Source organism: Lagopus leucura, unplaced genomic scaffold, assembly GCF_019238085.1.
Source record: "Lagopus leucura isolate 7727_CA_CO unplaced genomic scaffold, USGS_WTPT01 Super-Scaffold_100030, whole genome shotgun sequence".
Lineage (NCBI taxonomy): Eukaryota > Metazoa > Chordata > Aves > Galliformes > Phasianidae > Lagopus > Lagopus leucura.
This window is the reverse complement of record NW_024962281.1, coordinates 2,560,666-2,584,687: the sequence shown is the minus strand read 5'-3', so window position 1 is coordinate 2,584,687 and position 24,022 is coordinate 2,560,666. Positions and strand designations below refer to the sequence as shown.

The following is a 24,022-nucleotide window of genomic DNA, read 5'->3' as shown; positions in this document are numbered from 1 at the left end:
CGATGTGTCAGCAGCCCCAAACACAGAGGAGACGATGCTGAGCACAACAGAGAGTCAACGTGGGCAGCACCCATCACAAAAAGAACACAGCCAACCATGCTGCCCTGAGAAGAGCCTCCAAACCAAACTGGAAGAGCAGTGTGAAACCCAGCACGATGGCACAAGATCCGGGCGGATGGCAGAGGGCTCCCAGCCTGGTGGGAACTCACAAGGAACAAAAGCCGCTCAGCGCTGTGAGCAGGAGACATTTTTGCCACGTTATGTCACAGCGTCGGGCAGATCGGGGCTGGGGCACGTGGGCTGAAAGAAAAACAGCCACCCAGGGCCGAGGTGACGAGAGGGCCATAAAATGCTGAGCTGGAGCGTCCCGGCGTTCCCATCACCAGGGCTGAGCCAGGAGCCGCTCCGGACTCCTCTGAGCTTTTATTAATAAGGAGCTTTGTGGTTCATAGCCTGCACGGGTAGCAAAGCGCCTCGGAATTAATCCCAAATATATTTTTTGAAAAAGCAGAAAAGTCGATTTTTATTTTTATTTTCTTTCTATTTTCTTTTTTTCTTTTTTCCTTTTCTCGAGAACAACCTGGCGTTTTTAGAGTTCCTTTTGAGATTGAAAGAAAGATGAATGGGGCCTACACTCGAAGAGGGATCGCAGCTAACAGAACGTCTCTGTATGGAATACAACAAGGAAATTATTTCCTCAAGGTGGAAATTTATTGCTCCGAGGTGGAAGGCAGAGTGTTTTAAAGAGGATTTTAATTAATAAAGGGAAACGTGCCAAGAATGTGTTGCATGTTTGAGCTCTCCGCATTAAATACTGCTAACCTGTTGAGGGCTAATTTAGACTTCAATTAATAAATTACTATACACACAGAGTATAAACAACCTCCCACACCTTCAGCAAAACGCACGGAGGCGGCCCTATCGCATTCTAAAACAAATTTTAAGCCAAGAGGTGTTGTCTCTTGGGATGCCAAATGCCCAGGGCTCTCCTCTCCAGGTCAGGACATGGAGGCAGCACCCAGAGCCCCCAGGTGGGACAGCACAGGGCATGCAAAGCGCCTGTGGAACAGGAAGGGGTTGCGAGATCCCAAAGAATTTTCACTTTTTTGTATTTTTTTCCCCCCAAACAATACATTCTAGGCATTCTCACCCAACTCAGGGGATGATTTCCCAGTGGCCCCTGTCCCTTAGGTGCTAAAAGTCCCATCTATTTCAATTGAAACTTGGTTTTGCATGGACCAGATTTTCAAAGGTGTTCCGGCCCTTAAACCTACCGATTTGTGCCAAGCGGGATTCTTTTCAAAGCGCCTCAACATTTTAAACGTCTCAGGGGAGAACGGTGCCAAATCTCACCCTACAGATCCCACCCCTGGTCTCTGGATGCAGCATCTCAGGGCTGTGATAGCCTCAAATGAATGCGTGCCCCAAAGCTCGGAGCAGCACACACCTCTCCACACCCAAACATCTCCCATTCCGCCACGCACCCTTGTGTTCCCATACAGTCAGCCAGCCCCAACAGGAGCATCTGATCCACCATGACAAAACCTGCCCTTATTTTGTGCACTTCCACACGCTGTCCCTTCTCCCAGCGACGCCAAATAATTAACATATAAAAGTCTGGTGATAAGTGAAGTTTACGATCCAAACCAGAGGAATGAGGGCTCAGAAGTGAACGTTATAAGAGCCCTGTGCCCATAAACATCCCACTTCTGGTGGGCTACCCAGCCAATTAATCACACGCAGAAATGCTGGCCGAGCATTCATTGCCCACATAAGCTCCTTGCTGAAAAACAAACCTCTGGAGCTGTCAGGAGAATAGTAAGGAGGAGACGGCGTGCTGGAGAGAAAAATACACACAGAGCAAGAGTAGGACGTGACCTGTATTTTACAGGGCTTTTTTGTGTGTCTGCTCTGCTGTAGTAAAAAAGAGAAATCCGTCTTCTCAATGGGGGAAGGAGAAACAGGGAAAATAAATGCTGGCCGAGTTACAGGACTCTTAGAAAATCAGGAACTCGTTCTTCAGTTTAATTTTTGAGCTGCTGCAAGCATCAGCTCCTCTCAGAGCAGCAGACTCCAACTGCTGGGGACACAGTGAGGTGCTGGGGAGCACCCAGTTGGTGGTACTGGACTCAGCTCTGGGTTTTGTGGGGTTCCCTTACATAAGGACACCCCAAAAGGAGGAGGAGGGCTGCAGTTTAACCAGAGAGCAGCGCTTTACCTTCATCCCCTCGCTGTACCTGAGGACCCTGAAGATGCGGATCCTCTGGAGCGCGTGGGTCACCTCCTGCAGGTTGGATATGCAGGGGTGGATATGCAGGCAGAAGGCAATAAGGAGGATGTCCAAGGTGCCATAACCGCTCTTCCTGTAGCCGATGGGGTCCACATACAGTTTCATCAAGTGCTCAGTGGTAGAAGCAGAGAGGAAGAACGCATCTGCCAGCTGCAGAGAGGAGCTCCTGGTTTCACATTCGGCGCCACCAACAACCCGCTCTGCTCCCAAGGACCTCTTCAAAACCACTGAGCTCCCTTCTCAGCAGGGTCCTGGCCACATCCCTACAGATCCCCCTCAGCCCCTGCCCCAGGGACGTGCCCTGTGCTCCCACACCAGCAGCTGCTGGAGCTCTCAGAAACCTCCGCAGCTCATGACGGGGTTTCCTGACGTTAGCCAGGCCCGGCTCATATATTATAGGGATATATAATTAAGGCACAGAGGTTTGCATACAGTAGCTGGCTCGTGTGAGACAAGGAAATCAGGGTGTGCGACCAAGTGGGATTTTCAATGTGAAAACTAAGCATTAAAAGGGTGCTTAAAACTGACTGTGCCAAAGCCGCGAGGGGGGAAGGGCTGCCACGGGGAGGACTGAACAATTGCATTTCAAGAACAATCATTATCGAATTAGCAGAGAGGTTTGAAGCTTGCCCCTGAAATGCATTCCCTGGCACAGTCCCGTCACAGCAAGGCCCTGGGTTTCTACAAGCTTTGGATGTGGCACTGCTGGGTGGTCACTGGGACTGGTCCCAGCTGGTGGCACGTGACTGCTGCCATGGATTTGCCACTGTTCTGAGGAGGAATGGGGCTGCATCTGTCCCCTCGAGGTGTGCCACTATGACTCAGCTGCAGCCGGTAGAAGCAGTCTGTCTCCACAGCCAGGAGGGTGGTGTTGGTGGAGATGATGGGCGACGTGAGCCTTTTGGACTTGGAGTTGTCCAGCAGTGTGTGCAGGGAGGCACAGAGCTTGGGATCCCTTCTGCCAGAAGGAAGGGGAGAGATGGAGGGGCCAAGCAGCAAGGAGAGCTGAGAACAAGGAGCACCAATGGGCCCAGCTGCCCCCAGAGCTGCGGGAAGGGCTGGGGTGCATGGCCATCCATCTTGCCTATGGACATGCTGGGTGGGTGCAACTGAATCCAGGTTGAAGACTTCTTTAGGAACTTTGCAAAAGGGAAATCCTGATCCAGGTCTTCCTCCAGCCAGGCTGGCCCAGGACCAGCAGCTCCCACAGAAACAACAGCTGGAGGAACAACCTGATCATCACATGCACACTAACTCAGCCTATAAGGAGCTTGCTCCATGCGTACCTGAGCTGGAAGATGTGAGTGTATCTTTTCGCTATGTCACATAGAGATCAGGAGAACTTCATAAGAAGATTGGAGGTGGGTTGTCCTCCCTGGCAAAAGCCTGGGTTCTCCCTGCCACCCCAAGGCACAGCAACTGCTGGGATCTGCTGATTGATGGTCGTGAGGTCAACCTCCAGCTGAGGAAACCCCACTGCTCCAGGATAAACAAAAACTCTGCGCTACAACAACAGACGCTGATGATTCTTAATTAATTGAGTTTGCATTGCTGAGCAGTTTAGGCAAACTATGCCTGTTTTGGCTTAAGATTTATGGAAATTATTGGCAAAACTGCTTTTAATGCAGCCCTGCAGTGGGGAACAGACCCCAGAGGCGCCGACAGTCCTCCCACGGGCTCTGCCTCCGCTGGCCACTGGCGTATAAGTGCTTGTGCACTTCTCCTGTGCCACCACATCTGCCTGAGCCAGAAGCAGTGCTGATACCAGCTCAACAAGGAGCTCCATCGCAGCACGGAGCTTCCCCCTGCACTGCTGCAGCGCCGTGTCCTGCAGCCCAGCCTGGCTCTCACACAGCACCGCTGGCAGCCGCGTCTGGACTGCCTCCAAAGTCCGTTTGCAAGCGACTTGTCAGCTCCTGACCAAAGGGTCCAACTCTGCAACAGATCTTCGGCACGAGCAGCGCTTACATAAACACAGCCTTTGATGTCAGCGGGAGAACTCGCATCCATGTTTGCTTTCTGCTTTTTTTTTTTCTTGAGGGAAAAGAGAAAGGGCATGAACAATTGCTAATTTATTTCAATTTGTCAGCATTGCTGTGCCTGCTAGCCTGGCCGCTCCACGAGCGCTTCTTCCAGGACACACATATGTTTGGCTCATCCTGAGCTGCAGCTTTGCTTAAGCCACAAATATTTGTTGCTTGGCACAAACAATTGTGAAAAACTGAACCTAGCTCACACTGAGGATCTCATTAGCTTCAGTTAATTGGCAATTGGCTCATTAATCTGAGGCTGAAAAAGCCAGAGGATGCACACATACCTACAAGCTCAGAGCTTTCAAAATTGACATTGTAGGCTCAGGGAGCCGAAAGGAGCAAGGAGGAGACCTCGTGCTGGGGTGAGAGGCCATCTCTGCTGCACTGGGTGTGCATCCTGCAGTTTGCTGGAGCTGGGCTCCCAGTTTGGGGAAAGGAAGGATAACAAGCCGCTCCTGTTCCTGAGCAGTCCTTGGAGCTTTTGGGACCGGAGCAGCAAACCCCAGGTAGGAGAGCACAGCAGGCATCCCTCATGCTCTGCTCTCCCAGCCCCGTGTGTTCGGTTTTTAATTTCCTGTGGCTGCAGATCAGCATTGCAGGGGCTGCACTTCCCAGTGGCTGCGGGGTGGGTCGGTGAGGTGGCTCAGCTGAGATGCACACAAGTAGCTCTCAAGGAGAAGGCCATTTCATGATGGATTATCGAAATACTTCAAGCCACAATCAACTTTAAAGCAGAAAAAACCCGAACATTCCAGGGGAATATTCAACCTGGTGGCTTCTAGCCATGCTGTGAGCCTCACAGGAAGCAGAAAAATGCAATTAGTTTGCAAGAGCGGAGGATGTGGTGCTGCTGCCATCGAACCTGCCCAAAGAGGAACTGATCAGCAGGGAAAGTTGGGCAACTGCTGGAGCCCACCTGCTGCAAGGCAACAAAGCAGAGCAGCTCCTGAGATGCCATCACCTGGAGAAGCCCCAACACTCACAGTCTGGCTACTTTTGTTCAGAGCAGAGCTAACTGATGCTCTTTGCAATGCAGCCTCAGGCTGTTTCCTGGCTGGGATCCCATATCTGTCATTAAATCCATGCTGTATAAATTAGCAATTACCCATGAAGCTCCAGCTTGGTCAGGGAGACCAAGGTGCCCTGATCGGTGCCCCAGCATCCTGCACTGACCACCTCCACACGGGTGGAGGAGAGCTGAGGGGATGCAGGAGAAGGGAACGGGGCTGGGTGGCTCCACCTGGCTCTCAGCATGGATTTAGGGAGCCACAGGATGGGGGTGAGAGATACTGCAGGGATGAGGAGCTCGCTGAGGGTTCCCCATGCGACTGGGCTGCAGTTCAGAAATGCCCCAGTAATTAACATCTGAACAAGCACTGACCTGGGGACCACACTGCTGTGAGCATTCCAAAACTGTGCTCCTCCTCTTGAGCTGGTTTTGCTTCTTCCCCAGGCTGGGAGCTGCGACGTACGGTGGCTGCACAGCTCTGTGCCATGCAGACAGCGGCGCTCAGGGAGAAATCAGTTGGAGGGGATTTTTTCCTCCGAGTATGTAAATAAATATCAATACTCTAAACCAAAGACCACCCAGTGACTAAATATTATTTATCTTCAAACTAAACAGCTTTGTCACATATGTATAATAATAAAGAAACAAATTACAAAGGAGGAATTTGATTTTATTGGCTTGATGCGAAGCATTGGCATTCTGTATCAATTTCTAACAGCAGAGTTTGCACCGTTCGCTGCAGATATCGTCCAAACATTGGTGAGACTCGCTTCACTCCTCCACCAGGAACAGGAGACATCACAGCCTGACTTGAAGCTGTACCAGTGAAATCTACCACTTCAGTGGGGAAAGGCACTCTGCAGCAAAGAACATTGGAGCATGCTGCTTGAATCCGGGTCTGTTTTAGGTTTTAATATCAATATCCCAGTACAGTCAGCATCCGTAAAGCCCAACCTCTCACATCTTGCCTCCTGCCACCAATTAGCACATGACAGTGCACTTACTGAGCATTAACAAAAATACCATTCCTATTTTACCGACAGCAGTGTCTGCATGTCAGCTACTGGCATTTTGCATTCTGAATAGCTGAGAGACCACACACTCTGTGCACACACCCAGAATAGATCCTGGCAGCCACTGCCCCTCGATGTGTGTCTCAGTTCCCAGCCGTGCCCTCGGTGACCCCAGCCACGCTGCAGGCATTTCACAGGGGTCACTTTGCCAGTGCTGCACTCGAGGGGCTCACAGGGCACACGGGGACTGGCAGCTACAAGGAGGGTGAGCATAGCTCTGGCCGAGCCCAGCTTAGCAAGAATCCTGCTAATGCTGCTTCCCTCACTGCCGGCACCCGGCCAGGCTCCCCCTCCCATCCTGCAGGTATGAGCAGAGCGAACAGCTCCGTCCTGCAGCGTGCTGGGTGCTGCCTGACCCTGCACTGCACCCAGATGTACTGCGTTTCATTAACACTGCCAGGAGCTGAGACCTGGTGCTATTTGCTGGAGCAGCACCGGGGATATGGAAGTCAGCACTGAAAAGGGTGAGCACGGGCATTCGGAGGGGTCTCTCAGATAAAAGCTGTAAAGGCAAACAAAGCTACGCCACTCTTTACAGAATACTTTGTCCTTTTGGGGGGGGGGAGGAGGGGTGAAATCAGAGTTACAATGAATGAGGGACACCATTCAAAATACAAGACAGCACCTTAAAATGCCACATACCTGCACTATACGGAGGCAGCAGCCTTGTCAATGAACTGAGCCAGCTTCACGTCTCTCTTGGTCAGTCCACCACAGTCATGGGAAATGAGGGTGATCTGAACCTGCCAGGAAGGAGCAGCAAGGTGTTACAAGGATGGTGCCCCGTGGAGAAACCGTGCCTGCCCACCCACAGCTCCTCTGGGTGTATCTATTGGACAGCACAGATCTGCCAACACTGCAACACAGTGCAGTGAGAAGCACCAGGAAAACAAAACGATGGGGGAGCAGCGGTTTCCCCCTCACACAGCACCTTTCTTCCAAGGGTTGCAGAGCACATTCTAACCTCCATAATCGCAAGACCAGCAGCAGCCAGGCAATGTTATAAACAAGTTTTATAAGCTGCTACGCTGAGACACAGGAGCCGAGGATGTTTCACAAATCCAATCCAAATTTAGGTTGCCAGGCTGCTATCCAGGTACCTGCACACTGCACAGACAGAAACGAGAGCTGGTGGGAGCTCAGAGGCTCCAGCACAGCCACTCACTCAGGCTGCCTACACAAGAGGTTAAAGGCTTCTGCTCTGCTCTCAGATCTCAGCCAGCAAGGCACAGTGCCAGCCCTGAGCCACAAACAGCCGGATGCCCGGTGCCAGCACCCTGCTACCGATCACAGTACCTCTTTAAAGTCCCACATCTCTAGAGAAAGACACATCATCTCCTCATTCCCTCCACTCCCCCACTGCATACAAACCACAGAAAGGACGCAGAAGATGGGCCAGTGCTTTGGTCTGTGTGTGTAATCCAGGCTGGTGGACACGCTACCTTGCTGTAGACGTTGAACCATTCCGGGTGGTGATTCATCTTCTCTGCCTGTAGAGCAACTCGTGTCATAAATCCAAACGCCTAGGGGAGAAAGAACAGAGAGGAAAGCCTTCCTCCATCTGCCAGGACATAGATGGCAGATGTTCTGGCAGCTGATCTGCAACAAGATTCACTCTGAAATCTCAGAACCTGCTGGTGAAGTATTTTTGGTCCTTGAGCCACCAATGTGCTTCCTGACCTCACTGAAATCCTCCCCTTTGGGTCCTGGTGAATGACTGCTCAACATTAATTGCTCCATGATTCAAAGCTGTTGTCCAGGAGCAATGATTTTACCCTTGGCACCCAAAAATGGTTTTAAACCTCCATCCCAGCAGCCCTCACCCCTCACTACTCCTTTGCCAATGTGTCATTTTCCAGCTAGGGCTTATGCCACAATATTCCCATATTGGACAGACAGGACTTCCAGAAACACATCCTCTCACGTAACTATTTTGCTATTTATTTTATTGGGGGGAGAAAGGAGGCAGGTGGCTTTGCCTCTCTGCTTTATGAGAAAATATTTTACTTTAAGTGAGTTAAAATGGGTTTCCCAACCCTCTGCCCCTATATTCTGCACAGCACTTTCCCCCAGGATGCAGGTTTTATCACAGGCTCAAGAAGAAAATAATAGCATGCCTTTGCCAAAATGCTTAAGAGCAAATCACTGCATTATAAAGAAAATGAGAACATCCATGTAAATCAAGAATGCAATTATGCAGTGGGGTCCAAAGGGCCTCAGTGCGTGTGCAGAACGCCTGCAAGTCAATGGGCTCTATTCAAGCTGCGCTCCATCCATCAGGGTTGGGGCCTAAATTAACATGCAAAGCCAATGTAACATCCACATTATAGTCTGGTTCATATTAGAATGCAACGATCTCCACAAAGACCTATCTGATTTAGGTAAGTTTGTAGCGCTCATTTATGGAAGAGAATGTATATGGCCTGCATTCCACCGAGCGATGGCCGCTTCAAACAAACATGTGGTCAATGAATAACGTATAATGGCTGATAATAGTTTCAGTCTTTTTTCCTCTCACAAATTACAAAAACCTTTAAGGAAGGAAAAAAAATAGCATCGGTGCCTGGATGAAGTATGACTTTGTTAGTCGCTTTGCCAGCCCAATGAATGCAAACGTTATAATCAGAGAAAATCATTCCAATGAGGCTTGTCATTTGGAAATCACCAAACTGTCAGCAATTAAAAAGCTTTTTTCCTTGACCCAAGAGCATTCCAAAATTCGGGAAATCCAACTTCCCTTGAAGCTCTCGTTTGGTTTCATTTTCCTCGGAGTGAACAATTACTTTTAAAAGATGCCCCATGTTTCAGCAGCGCGCTTTGAAGCACAGAGCAGTACGATGTGCATCAGCAACAAAACATCTGCATTAATAGCTCTGAAACACTGCATTCCCTCGTTCTCAGACTGCCCAAGGAATCGCAGTAGGAATTGGATAAGACTCTATTAAGATTGAGATCTTAAGTAATCTATTGGCAACCTGCACATTTCCACAGCAGCCTACACAGAGAAAAATTAAGACAGCATCGCAACCGCCAACACTTGCACAACTTCTTTGTACAAAGAACAGCAGAAGGAAAGCCAGATAAAACCTTTGGAAAGCTCCACCAGGTCCACATGTCCCCCACCAGGGTCTGTGCGTCCACCCAGGCAGGTCATGCAGACACATGTGGGTTAGTGGGACTGGGGTTTCCCAAACCCCACAAGGGATGCCCAAGTACCCACACTTGTGCCCGTGCCCCACTGCTCTCCCTCACTGCAAAGCTGAAGCCTCTCACTTTTGTGCACCAGCTCATTTCAGTTATATACAAAATAGAAGCATCTCCCGCAAAGAAAATGAGCTACAGTTCTACTGAGCAATTTCACCAACGCAATCTCCATTACGGTCCTAAATACTTCCTCTGCTAATTAAATGAATTGGAATGCTATTGTTTGGGAATCGCCTCGCTATTTGTAGAGCCGTAACCTCTCTTTGAGAAAATACAATTGGTTCTGCAAGGAAAAGATATTTTGCTTGATTAGATATGAAAACACTATTACATAAAATCAGTTCGGACATTTCTTCACGTCTTGAAACTTGATCGGTAATTTGGTCTAATTGGTGATCAAGGAAACTATCTTGTGATCAATTAAAGTAATTACCACATTCCGGCAACACAACCAACCTTAATTTGAGCAGGAGTCTGCACTTCTTCAACTTTAATTAAAAATAATGAAAATTATTAAGCAGTCTGCAGTGCAAGATCATTGTCAAGACTGCAGCAGTGGGCAGGATCCATCAGCCCAACACACGCTGCTGGCTGAGCTGGGACAGGCACTCAACGCCGATCGCGACCTTCACTGCAGCAACAGCTCTGCAGCCCCTCTGATGTTAAGGGACACATTTTTCCATCTTTCCTTGAGAAACAAAGAGAGCAGTAAGAAGGGATGTCTGCATTTTCTAGAAGCCACGAAGAAGTGTGAAAGGAGCCTTTGTTGTATTAACTATCATAAAGCATTCTATTTTTTCGGAATGAGAGGAAGATATTTTCAACATAAATCTTTCAGGACATTTTGTCTGGAGTAACAGCTGGATACACAGGTTAGTCTAAGTTTGATGCATCACTTGGGACCTGGAAGATCACAGAGACCTGCAGCGAGGCACGAACAGCACCAGGGAAGCGATGAGCGAAGCAACCCCGAGCAGACAGGGAGATCCTTGGGTGTGCCAGTATGTCTCTTCCCTTCATGTCTTTTAAGATCATGAAAGAACTAAAAACTAAGGGTGTTTCGCATGTAATATCACTTCTAAAAATGGTTTTTAAGCCATGCCGTAGCATGCCTCCATGAGATAAAAATCAGAGCTACTCTCTGAAGAGCACATTAACCTCATAAAGTCGTAAAAGAAAAAAAGCTTTGAGAAGTGACAAAACACGCTATCAGAAAACGAGACTTAATGTGACTTTTGTTGCCAGAGAATGGGAAAAGCAGGGCTGGGCGCTGCGCTCCCAGCAGTGGGAGGAAAGCTGAAATTCCATCCACCGCTCCGCACCGCGCTTAACAGCTTCGGGAGAATCGTGGGATCCCGGGGCTAATCTGCTATTATTCTTCCTTCCACACTTCTTAAGCAAGGAATCAATTCATCTTCACGCTTTTTAAACACTCTGCTTTTGCACGGCGCTTGCCAACATTATCTCGATGAGTTACACATCAAAGCGGTGCGGGTCGAGATGTCGCGCTCATACATCACCCAGCAGCGCGTCCCCGGTGATGGATCACCGCAGTGCATCTCCTGAGAGCAGCAGCTGACAGTGCTCGACTCCAAGATGGAGGTGCTCCAGAGAAACAGCCGCGAGGCCCAACAACGTGACCGTGCGGCGGGCTTCAGTTATTTGTTTTAAAGTGCAAGAGTTACAAAGGGAGCACCAAAGCTTCCTAAATCCTTCAGATGCTCGGCCAAGGAAACCATATGCTAATCACGAGTACACTGAGGGTTCTGCCTCCCATCTGTCATTATAATGCTGGAGGTAGCATTAACCTTGGCCCTCTGCAGTGTGAGGGCTACCTGTCTTCTCTTCCACACCCACCCAAGCTGCATCGGCATCATTTATCAGGCTGCCCAGAGAGGTTGTGGATGCCCAAACCCTGGAGGCTTTCAAGGCCAGGTTGGATGGGGCCCTGGGCAGCCTGGTCTAGTATTAAACGGAGAGATTGGTGGCCCTGCCTGTGGCAGGAGGGTTAGAGATTCATGATCCTTGAGGTCCAACCCAGGCCATTCTGTGATTCCGTAAGAAACCAGCAAACAAAACACATTACAGCAATGTTGTCAGACACAGCAAGAGATGACCACTCTCAGCACGCTTGCTTTCCATCCACCCAAGGAAGAGCCCTCCCTGTGCACAGACACAGCGTGTGTTCTCCTTTGCAGTCTGACACTTCTAACAACAAACTCTAATCACTGCAGTCCATTTCCAAACTGGAGCAGCTTTCACACACCCAGCTCACATCAGCACCTTCCAGTGAGCAACGGGTCAGCAGAGTGAAGGAAAAGCTCTCTGATGTCGAGCTGTACGGAGTTACGTGTAGCCAGCCCTGAGGGTTTAACTCAATCTCATGACATCAAAAACCCACGGCTTGTTTCATTTTCATTCTCTTTGTTCCATTAGGAAATACTCCCATCGTATAATTATGCAAAAATCAGCTTACAACAAAGAATGCAACTGATGTTTAAGAAGGTGAAGGCAGCACATGAGGCCTGGCATCCATTCTGAAAGACACGTTTCCATGTTGGGCTCATTGGCACCACTGGGCTGCCAGAGTCAACTCCAGGAAACCTGGGAAGCAGCGACTGTGCCATGGCCATGTGTCCCATCCCTCCATCCTCCCTGGGAAAGGGGAGCGTGGCTGCGGAGCATAAAACAAAGCAAAACAACTGAAAAAACCTTCATTCAAAACTTCACTATCTACACTTTTCTGCATTTACAACCCCCATCCCAGTACTGAGCTGCACACATCCCTTCCACAGACACAAAACGCCGCTCTGCTCTCTAAAAGAAGTCACCTATTGGCACGCACATGGTGGCTGCAAACACTGCCCTCCGAGTTCCACGCTGCCTATGTGAAAACCTTTTCACTGTGCTCTACAAAGAACGCTGTTTCTGTCTCTCAACACTTGTTTACAATTATGTCGGTGAAGAAACCAGCTAGCCAGCTCTATATCAAACATTTCTGACAGCAAAAGCACAAACACTGATCTATTCTAAGTAGTTTGCCACTCTGTGTAATCTTGGAAAAGGCATTCCTGCCTTTGATTCTAAAAATGTTTATACTTCATACATTATGCAAATAGTTTTTATATATTAAGAAATAATGCAAGCAAAGCTCAAGTTAAATTAAATTCTTCAACAATAACCTTGCCAAAGCACTGATTTTCCTATAAAAAAATTATTCCAATTTGTTGATCTTACATTGGATGAAACATACTGTAACAATCTTCATAATTTATGTCCTGTTGGGACACTATGATTTAAAGTAACATAATACAGACCAGCATCACTGCTAATCTAAACCACCTGACCAGATAAACAACAGTTTCCCCTTCTCTCTTCATTGAGGGTATTTCTGTTTATTGTCATATGATTTACCAATTTGAAGAACATGAAGAATAAATGCAGGCAATCAGAGCCGGAGCTCTGAGGCATGGCCTTTATTCCAGGGGCGTTTGCTCATGCAGGTACCGCACAATGTCAAGCGCTGCAGGAGATGACAGACGGTGATTCCAGGAATTCCGTCCACAGGAATGCTGCTGGCTGCACGGGGAGGCTCATGTCCCCACGGTGTGACCCAGGTCAGGTGCTGCTCCAGTGGGACGTGATGCTGTGCCTTGCCACACTTTGCCATGCCATATCACGCTTTGCTGTGCCACGTCTTGCCGTGCCGTGCCTTATCGCGCTTTGCTTTGCCATGTCTTGCTACGCCGTGCTCCAGCAGCCTTGCACCAGGGCTGCTTCCTCCATGCATGGCAGCAACCTCTGTGAGGACCTCCCCTATGAGGACAGGCTGAGGGAGTTGGATTTGTTCAGCCTGGAGAAGAGAAGGCTGCGGGGTGACCTCGTTGCAGCCTATCAATACCTGAAGGGAACCTACACCCAGGAAGGGAGTAAACTCTTCAAAAGGGCTGACAATAGCAGGACTAGGGGAAATGGATCCAAGTTGAAGGAGGGAAGATTTAGGTTGGATGTTAGGGGGAAGTTCTTTACAAGGAGAGTGGTTAGGCCCTGGAACGGGCTGCCCAGGGAGGTTGTGGATGCCCCGTCCTTGGACGTGTTTAAGGCCAGGTTGGACGGGGTCCTGGGCAACCTGATCTAAATGTGTATGTTTGGTGGCCCTGCCAGGCAGGGGGGTTGGAACTACATGATCCTTGGGGTCCCTTCCAACCCGGGTGATTCTGTGAGGACACCAAGCAGGAGCAGGCACAACCTGAGGCACAGGGGCTGGCAGGAAGACGGAGCAGCACTGACTTGCTCCTCCTGCTCTGGATTGACATCGCATCCACCACATGCACTTCCATAACTGCTGAACTTGCCTTTCTCATATTGGTGATAATATGACACACAGTGTTACATCTATTACCCTCTTCCCCATCATGTTTTTCACTTTATCCAGCAGCAGCAAAGATCATTTTTCCTACTCTCATTTTTTATTACAGTAAGTGATTGCACCTGGGCTTCATGAACAGAAAGCAGATAATACACACAGTGATTCAGTGAACAGACTTCACGCCCAAATTAATCACCTAATCCACCAAAAAGATTTATAAACTCGATGGAGTGCAAGCAAGGCATCTTAAAGCAGCATTCCAGCTTCTTCCCGAAGTTGCTCTTTCTTGAACAAAAGGTTCAAAGCTATTTAGACTCCCGGGACTCAATACAACTGTATCACAAAGAACACTCATTTGCCTACAGGCACGTAAAATTAATTGTAGTTGTCCACAAAGTCTATTGCAAAACACACAGAAGCCCTAAATTTAAAACCCCAGACAAAGCTGTGACAAGATCCCATCTCCACCATGGTGTGGCTCTTCCATTGCCTGGTCCCACAGCCCTGGGGACTCAGAGTCACCACAGCCAAGTGACAGGAGTGAACAAAAGCAAAGATTTAGTGGTGCTTTCTTAATTCACCAGTAAATTAATTCCACCGTGGCGGCGTCAGTGACAAACCCAAGTCAGCTACAATCAGACGCCACTGCGAGGGTTTTCCAACATGTATTTGTGATCTGTCACTTTCTACAGAAGCACTCCAAATAAATGCTTTTCTTTTTGTTTCTCCAGTTCCGGTTCTTTCAGCACGCTGGGCAAACACAGCCAGCACTTACTCAGCAATGAGGAGCAGTCAGATTGCAGAGATCCCATGCAGCTCATCACTTGGCCTTCCCTTCATGCCACTCCTTCTTATTCAACAGGGGAAAAGGACGGAAAGTAACCACAAGTTTCACAACGGAAAGAGAAGGTGGCAGGAATCCTCCAGCTCCAACAAGAAATGTAGAGATTGCACTTAGGAGGTGGTTTGCACCAAATAAAAGGGCTATTTCACAAAACGTGCTTTTTAAAATGAGCTTTTTGCACCCAACCTCAAATCATTAAACAGCACAACGAAGCCCCCATCAACTGAGCACCTGCCAAAGCAATCAGTCACTTAAAATCATAACTCTCCTGGCAGCGCAACTGAGAGAATGAAGATAACAGAACTTGGTGAAAGAAACGGTTGGCCCAGCACGAGGATGGGAAGAGGCAGCAGAATGGCCACACAGTGCCCAGCCTCGGCACTCATCTCTGCAGAGCAAAGGGAAACTTGTCTATGCAACATCTCAACCTCACCAGTGTGCCCAGACCTTCTATGGAGCTCAGGCACTTCATCGCCTGGAAGGCTTGTCCAAATCAGTGCAGAAGAAGAGGGAAGTTTATCAACCTATTGCATCACACTTTGGACAGAACAGACCTTGGCCACAGCAGAACTAAAATCTCAATATTTTCCCCCAGTGCTTTTAACTTGCCTATGAAGGAATGATTTCACTGTGCAGACACGAAGCTCTCGTGCCATACATACAGCTGATAACGTAAGGAGCACTCAGGCAAAGTTTTCCTTTGTCTTTCAGCCAAGATTATACATATTACCAGTTCAATATACAAAATATTCTCTGCTGAATATCCAAGGGCAAGCACTCCCTGCCTCTGCTAATCCTCTACATCTCTGCCCTTTATGATCCTAAGAAGACATCAAAGAGTGATAAGAAAGGCACTGCTTTGTGATGGATTAAGAGAAGCATCAGTTGCTCTCGTGACTATGCCATCCTTCACCATTCTGTTACCTCTGCACTGTGTGCAGGCCTTCTTAAAGAAGAGGACAACAACTGACACATGCACCTTTTCAGGTAGGACAGATTTCAGGTGAGCACACTGAGCACAGCATGAAGCTAAATGGGAGCACTGGCAGGCTTCTCGTGTATAAGGCACCATAACATTCAACCAGTATTTTGCAGACAGACATTTCAAGTCCAGAAATGACAAAAGGCTTTGGAAGAACATCTTCCCACATTTCTTTTTTGGGGAGCTCTCCCATCTTTTGAGAGGGGATGGTTTTAAGAGGGCCCGTGGGTTCTTGCTGCCTTGCTCCTACGTGTTCCTTTCCAACCTCAGCCATCCCATCATCCTGTAAGCGTTGCCCCAGGCAACCCATCACGTTTCCTGCTTTGCTGCATCAGGCAGACACGTGCACCACAGCCAGCAAACACCACTTCCTGGTCCTCCAGTGAACATCACACTTCTTTTAGAACTTCACAAGAGCACATTGTAGGGAAGCACACTGTACAGCTCTGTTTCCATATCAGAGCTTCTACTGGCTGCAGGCACACACTGCACACCATGGAACAAAGTTTCTCCCACCTTGGGCATCCACAAACGTGCATTGGAACGCCCATTGCTATTCTCATCCCAACACATGGAAAACCACACCTGCAATGAACGAGGGCTCTGAACCTAGGAGCAAATCCCACTTTCCTACAGTGATGAATAAGCAATAGCGGGCGGTGCTGCACCAAGCTCCTCCAGTCCGTGGTCTTCAACACTTCAGCCCAACAAAATTAAAGGAAGAAAACAGAGAGAGAAGCAGAGAGAGGGGAGGAGGAGGATGGGAAGCTCTTCCCCAACCCCGTCTGAAGCTGGTCTACAGCTATACTCGCGTCACACTGATAAACCGCGGGTCTGCCAGTGGCTTTTCGGAGCAGATGTAACATTTTAGCCAACGTGATTGTTTGTGAAAGAAATAATTCTGATCAAAAAACGAAATGGCAGCCAGCGCGAGCGCTGGGCTTCATCACTCTAATCCACCCTGACAGGAAGCAGCGAGTGGAGATTCCTACTGTGAGAGCTGCAGATGTGAAAGGTCAGCACCGGCCCGCGACTTCCAACCCGTTAACGTGTAAAGCAGGGTGCATGAAAGGACCCGGCCCGCCGCCGGGGAGCGGATGTCCGCTAAGTGGGGCTGATGGGCTTTTGGCAAGCAATGGCTAATTTTTAAATAGGCACTGCGCTGCGGTTTGCTTTCAGTTGATTCTGCCAGCCAGAGTCCATTTTTAATTGCAATTGCAGAGGGTTATATCCCAAAGCCTGGCTTTCCTTCGTGCTCCTTTTTGGAGAAAGTGAGAAAACTGCAAAAGGCGATTTGCAGCTTGGAAACGTAGCCAGGCATTATCCCAAAAGCAAAGGGATGCGAAAGGTTAAACAAGCAACACGGAGAGATGTGCTTTTTGCACTTAATCAGCATCTTTCCAGCACCCCCATAAAAATAAATCCTAATGCATGAGGAATTACAAGACACGAGGATTCGTTCACTGAAAGTAACCCAATATTCTGGCTGACATCTTTGGAAGAGGCAGCACCAGCCCGCTTTGCTTCCCCTCACAGAGGCGCGCAGTCGGACCCAGGGAAGGCTGCAGGGAACAAACACAACCTGCTCACATTTGCTGCCTTTGGGTGCAGCTGCGGTTGGTGCAACGTTTGTGCCCTTAATCCACGCAGCGTGAGCAATCGTGGCACACACCACAACTGCTGAAAGAAAGGGAGAAGCATTTCTTCTGTTCCCAAGGTGCAGGACAGCTTAGGAAACCCAAACGGTGTTTTGACAAATTATTTCTTTTTGCGCTTTCAGCTTAATGCCTGAAACAATGGTGTAATGAGTCCTTTTAAAGCAGTAATGAATCCATCTTTTCAAAGGAAGTGCTTGTACTGGAGGCAGCTGGAGAGCAGCCTGAAGGTCGGCTGGGCAGATGTCAGCATTGAGACACAACAGGTCTGCTCAGCACGGCACATGCAGTGATGGGAAACGCAACAATTCCAGACAGCAAACCAAGGGTTCGTGTTCTGGAGCCACAACTTAGCTCATCCAGAACAGGAGCATCCCTAACTGCAGTTTGCTCCTATGGGCAGGGGACGGCATCAGGTAGCAACACACAGCTGCCAGCAGGGCTAACACGCAGGAGGTTCTACAGCAACACAGGTTACCCAGGCGTGGAGAGAAAGGCTGAACTGGGAAGGACTTTCAAAGACATAAGGGGCGGGTGATGCACTAAGGCAACTCCATTCAACACAGAAAAAATGTCTCCAAGTGCAAAACATGAGTCTGAAAACATCCCAGAGCACCGACTGACAGCACATATGTTTTTGTACCCTGCTAGCCATATGAAAAGAAACGCAGGACTTCCCAGCTTCCAGCACTGAGGATTTCATTTCTGCCTACATGCAACCCAGTGGCATATTTCCACCTGCTTTGCAGTATTGCTCATCAAGAGAAAAAAATACTCACTGCAGGGTAGGTGGAAAGGTTACTGGAAGCAGGATGTGCTGAGCAGAGCATCATCACCTCTAACGCCAGGGATGGAGGATGTTAAGATTGCAAACGATCCAACTGCCAAGTGAGCTGTTAAAGGAGTGGATGGATGGAGAAATGGAGGAGTGGATGGACAGATGGGGTCCCAAACCCCCAGCTGGACCCTGACCCACCATCCCAAGGCACAGGTGCTATCCACCATGTCAGTGAGGAGCACAAAGCCCAGGAAGCTGAGTTATTGCAATAACACATGCTTACTTCACCCTGTTCCGACACTCACACCACCTCACTCACACTGTTTTAGCCCAAAGTTAACCTCTGCCAGTCCCAAGAATGTCACTATCAGTTTCTAATAAAGGAAAACGTCAGCAGGCAGATAAGCCAAAAATTCATTATTTTCAGATACAAAGATTTTCTCAACTCCGTAAAGTCCCTTGTAAATAATCCTGATTTATTGCAAATCAGTTATTGTATTCATAAACGTAAGGAAGTTAGTGAACAACATAACTACCAAAAGAAATACTTTCATAACTCTGCAGGTGCACAAATCATGGCATATGGGAGAGGACTCAAAGGATAATGGAAAATGAAGCGGTTTAGGAAGGAGTATATGAAAAACAGCACCTACCGAGATGGATAAAAAAACCCATCAAGTCTTTTCATTCAACAGGCAGCCTTGCTCAAAGCCCTGGCAGAGGGGGCGAGCGGACAAATGCGACACTAAAAGCAGCAAATTCCACCCAAACAAATGAAAAGGGGCTCGTCTTTTGATTCCCAGAGCTGCCAAGGAGGGGCTGGGGCTGCTCCATCCTCCAGGCTAAGCACCTGAAACCAATCAGTGCCCAGGCTGAGGGAAGATTCACACGCAAGGGCTGAATTTGTGGCAAATGGGTTGGTTTCCGATCCTAATGCAGCCAACCTGCTTTATTCTGACCTCCATTTAACAAATCAACTTAATGGGCACTGGGAGTGCTATAAAACTTAACAATGGAGTGATTTTAACTTTTAAAATACAGTTATGAAGCAAAATGTCGGAGAGCTCCTTCAATACTGGAAATCAAATTAAATCTAGACGTTTTTTAACAGTCTTGACAGATATAATCCTAGTTACCATGTAAATTTATGGTAAGCTGCTGTGATATTAGCCACAGGTGCTACTTTTAATATATGGCCCGCATCTGGCTGGGAATAACATTTCTCAGAGGACTGAAAATGACCTCACTATCAGACAATGGAGAAGGGAAAAAAAAAAGCCCCCAAAAAACAAGACCACTGTGGCACATAAAAAGCTGGAGATGTGGCCCACAACCGAATATTTTACATAAAACTCATTTTAGCTCTGCAGATTGTAGGTTAAAGGCTATTATGCTTTCAATACGCAGAAGGCGTGGACGTATTTCAGACAAACAGCCAAAAGATTATGTCCATAAAGAGGCAATGAAACCCACTGCCTAAAAGCAAACGTTCCGATCTTTGATCTGCGTGGAGGACAGAGCAATGTCCTGGGAGCAGCAGCAACTCTGTGGCACAGGTAGCAGCAGGCAAGCAAAACGAGGAGATGCACTTACAGAGCAGCTCTAGATTTTCTGCAAGTTCTTATACAAGAAGCCTCCCCCAGTGCAGTCAAACACACGTGCTTCCATTCCCCCCACGCATCGTCCTCCATGCTGTCACCCCCGCTTGGGCTCATCCCTCACCTGTGTCCTGTATCCCCAAAACAGAAAACGCATTGAGAAGTCATAGAGCGTTTGATTTCCTGTCATTTTACAAAATGACATTAGAGGCCTTATGGAGACTTCCTGTGTGAGATCTGAAAAGCAAACAACCAACCCAACACAACCAAAAGCTTACCCTGTCAAAGAGGACAGCTGTAAATACTGAACCTGGCCATCACCAAGCATGCCCACCCCTGCCATCTCCCAGTGGCATTTTCTGCCTTGACCAAAGGAAGGCCGCCATGCTGCACACTGCCTCCCCAGCCCCGAGGCCAAACCCAGTGCTGCGACATCGCTGTGGGTCTGGGGAAGGGACATGGAACCAAGGAGCAGCAGAGAGGTTGCTGGGGGAAGTCATGGGAGACAGGAGCACGGCAGGGCTGAAGGACCAAACCCAGCCCTCAGCCCGGCCCCCCTGGATGCACCACGGCAGCAGAACCAGGTGCACCCAGCAGGACTCAGCAGTGTGCAATGGGTGCCCACAGCACAGAGCAATCACAGAGCTCCCAGCCACAGCTTCAGGCTGCTTTCCAGCCCCTTTCCCAGAGCTGCATCTCCAAAGCCTATTTCCATGAAAATGTATCTTCAGACTAACAAACAGCATCAGCAGTTTCAAGTTCCATGTCACAAAGTAATTCCCTAAGCCAGAAGTGTCATTAGCTTGTCAGCTGTTAAATAGGCAGCTTGGCTCTGATGGCTTTTAACCAAGCTAATCTCAGCCTGAAAGCTTCAGGAATCCAAATAACTCTCATTTCACAGAAGTTTCATTTCATCCTCATGCTGAAAATAATATACATAAACCAAGTTCATGTCTACACATTTGCACGACTTTATAATAAAAGTTGTGTTTATATTCTTAACATCTGTTGACATATACAGACTTTGTAAACCTGGCATCCATTTTAAAGCCACAGAACTTTCCATGCATCACGAACATTATCTGTGAGAGGCAGTAAAAGAGGCAACGAATCCATTAATCATACCAATATCATCTGCAAAACGTAAATCTGGAGTACCGTTCATGTCAGCTCCGCTGCCTACAAACACACCTGACTCTGTGCCATCTGCAGAAGAGCAAAGGTGAGTTTGCTGTGGAAATGGCACTTCTCAGTGCCCTGACTTCTACACTGTCAGTACTGCAAACAGTGTTAACTGAAATAGAAGATTTTGTACCTAAAAGTTCTTTGTTTTCACTGCTGGATGACTCTCCCAAGCACAAGGCGGGTCCATAGCTTCAGTTTTGTCCTTTGTTCCCTAAATCATAACAAACACAGCATTTATGTGTAGCTATCAGAAATACAAGCACCAAGAAGCAGAGGTGCACCAGGTTGTTTTGTTGCATTACAGCCAATGCTTCCCCTGCAACAGCAGGGCACACCGTGCCTCACCGGTAACACGGACATCCTCTGCACTCACGTGGGATATTTCACCCACCTTGCAGGACCTGCAGGGGACCTCGTGGCCCCAGACGTTCATGTCAGCCTCTCCCATGGACCCTCCCTGTGCTGCCTGCCACAGCTCTGCCTGTCCCACGTTAATTCTCAGGACGGAAGAGCAGCCAAGGAGAGCAGCAGCCAGGGCTTGGCATCCTCCATCCCCTCCACATGCTTTGCTGTTTTCTGGAAGGAAACCATCTCATCCCTACAAATTAAACATTAACACACTGTAACTCTCTGACTTTGCCCAGAAGAAAAAGCAGCTGGGATCTGCAAGGGCAGCCATGAGGATTCACTGAATTGGCAATTGGCTTCCAGCTGGGAAGGTGAAACACGGCCTGCTCTCCCCACCTCATCTCCCAAAAGTTTGTGCTCTTACATTGACCCATTTCTTTCCTTCCCCCTCCCTCAGTTGAACCCCACTCTCCAACAGTTACATTTTTCTAGCACCAATTTAGGAGCATTAGTAACAAAGAAAAAAAAAAAACAAATCAGGATCCAGTATTATTTGTCTAATCCCATAATACCGACACTGATCTTGGCCCCATTATTATCATCAAGAAATTATAATATTAGAATAAATCTACTTAACAACTACAAAACGGATTTAATTTACCCCACCTAATGAGACTGGAGTCAGAGAACAATTCACTGAGGCAAATCTGACAGGGTTTGGCCCTACAAAGGTACTCCCAAAGTTCCACCTACAAATGTTTTCCCATCAGGACTGCATGGCAATGAAAGCAATTACATTTCCTCTACATTAAAAACGGGATATAGCAATAATTACCTGATTGAAATTTTTGAAGTTGAACTCTTTGTAGATGGCATCTCTTTCGCCTGACTCAGACCAGCCTGAAGCTTTGAGATCCAGCAGAACTTGGTTCCTCTCCTCTGCTGTCAGCCAGTGGGACTGGGAAGACTGCTGAGGCAAAAGCAGAGCGTGTCAACCCCAGCAAGGCCCAGCTGCTTGTGCACAACAAGAGAACCACGCCATGAAACCATGGGTACATATTCACAGAACCACAGAATGGTCTGGGTTGGAAGGGACCTCAAAGATCACGAATCTCCAACCCACTGCTACATGCAGGGCCACCAACCTCCACATTTCATAGCAGCCCAGGCTGCCCAGGGCCCCATCCAACCTGGCCTTGAACACCTCCAGGGATGCACGGGGCATCACAGCCTCTCTGGGCAGCTGTTCCACACCTCACCACTCTCTGTGTAAAGTACATATAGCAGAGAGGAAAATGCTTCAGACACAAGAGGTGGAAAATTCACTGTACGGTGCATTCCTTTTTATAATTCCTATAACCAGCTTGACTCCTGTCAAGGAGTGCTGCTTCTGTCGGCGCAGCTAAGCTGGGACAGATGCCTCTGTGCAGCGATGGGCTGGTCCATGGGATGGGCACAGACAGAAGCACACCTCCACTCACACCTCCACCTGAGCTATCCAGATCTGTAACACTTGAATGAATTTCCAGCTATTCTGCTCTGCTATGTAGGTAACAGATTATTCACAGAACACTCAAAGTCCAATTACAGGCTGAAGGGCAGAGGGGGAGAATAGCTGCATTGTGAAAGGCATACACAAGGGAAGCAAATAGCATTGTACACAGCGTGCATCCTGTTACTCCTAGGAAAGATCCAGGACAGACAAAATCACCTACGGGTTGCTTGAGAAAGACATAACCAAGCAGGTGATGAATTTGACCCTGCATCTGAACAGACTGATCTGAAACTCACATTATGAACTCAACGCTTAGATGGAAAGCTCTGTCCCTTTCAGGCTGCTTCAGTCCTTACAGACTCGTCCAACTTGCTGAGAAGCGCGGGGCAGCACGGCAGCACGGCAGCCCCCGTCCGCCCGCCCCCCGCCCCCGGCCGCCCCGCCGCTGCCGCCGGGGGGCGCTGTCCGCCCGAGCAGCGCAGAGCGGAGCGCGCTCCCCCCCCCTTCCTTCCTTCCTTCTCTCCCCCCGGAGCGAACAACGCGACTTCCGCAGCGCTGCGGGAGCGGCGATGGAGGCGCCCATTTCTCTCCAGAAACATGCAGATATCGCCACTGTTAAAAGCAATTGCCAGAGAGCTGTTATAGAAGCACGGAACCCATCGGGCTGCACGGCTGACGCCGCAGAACAACGCGGGTCAATCAATAGCAGGCAGAAGAGCTAAACGCGAGGAGCAGCAGAACAAACCAGCGCGCCGCAGCTAACGTTTATGGGGCGGGGGCGTCAACATCACGCAACGCGATTCCTCCGTTACCAATGAGATCCCGCACACGCGAGGCGGCCGCGCCCCCCGCCCCATCCCCAGCCCCATCCCCCGCCTCCTGTCCCGCAGCGCAGCGCAGCCCCTGCTTCCCTTCCCGGCTCACCATGGCAGCCCGGCTCCCGCCGCCCGCTCCGCGACGCCCCGCTCCCAGCAGCGCCCGGCGCAGCGCGGCCCCGCCGCCCGGCATGGCCCCGATCCGGCCCCGCCTCGGGAGGAGAGGGGGAGGGACCGGGGGCGGCCGTGCGGGCACAGAGGGAGCCCTGGGGTGGGGGGGATTGCGGGTCAGGCTTTCGGTTTGGGTAGGACCGGGTGAGAGCACGCCGTCTGGGTGCCAAGCT

At 49.1% G+C, this 24,022-nt stretch overlaps 1 protein-coding gene across 3 annotated transcripts; it reads right to left on the bottom strand.

The window, feature by feature from the left end:
* Positions 1-5,981: 5,981 nt before the first annotated feature.
* On the bottom strand, positions 5,982-23,846 carry PCBD2 (pterin-4 alpha-carbinolamine dehydratase 2). 3 transcript variants are annotated; one of them, XM_042881790.1, is made up of 5 exons: positions 23,788-23,846; positions 22,204-22,338; positions 7,848-7,928; positions 7,048-7,148; positions 5,982-6,189 (listed from the first exon to the last, which is right to left on the bottom strand). In XM_042881790.1, the coding sequence occupies exons 1-4, from the start codon at positions 23,788-23,790 to the stop codon at positions 7,053-7,055; spliced, it is 315 nt and encodes a 104-aa protein (XP_042737724.1). In that variant the 5' UTR covers positions 23,791-23,846; the 3' UTR covers positions 5,982-6,189; positions 7,048-7,052. The 3 variants fall into 3 exon arrangements, with proteins under 3 accessions (XP_042737724.1, XP_042737725.1, XP_042737726.1); XM_042881791.1 differs by having other exon boundaries at positions 22,204-22,335; positions 23,788-23,839; XM_042881792.1 differs by lacking the exons at positions 22,204-22,338; positions 23,788-23,846 and adding an exon at positions 21,155-21,179.
* Between the last annotated feature and the right edge of the window lie 176 nt (positions 23,847-24,022).

Coding starts and splice junctions, on each gene's coding strand:
- PCBD2 (XM_042881790.1), bottom strand. Junction 7,929..22,203: donor ACTTCAAAAATTTCAATCAG/GTAATTATTGCT, acceptor TTTCTCCCCTAG/GCGTTTGGATTTATGACACG. Junction 7,149..7,847: donor GGTTCAACGTCTACAGCAAG/GTAGCGTGTCCA, acceptor CCTTCCTGGCAG/GTTCAGATCACCCTCATTTC.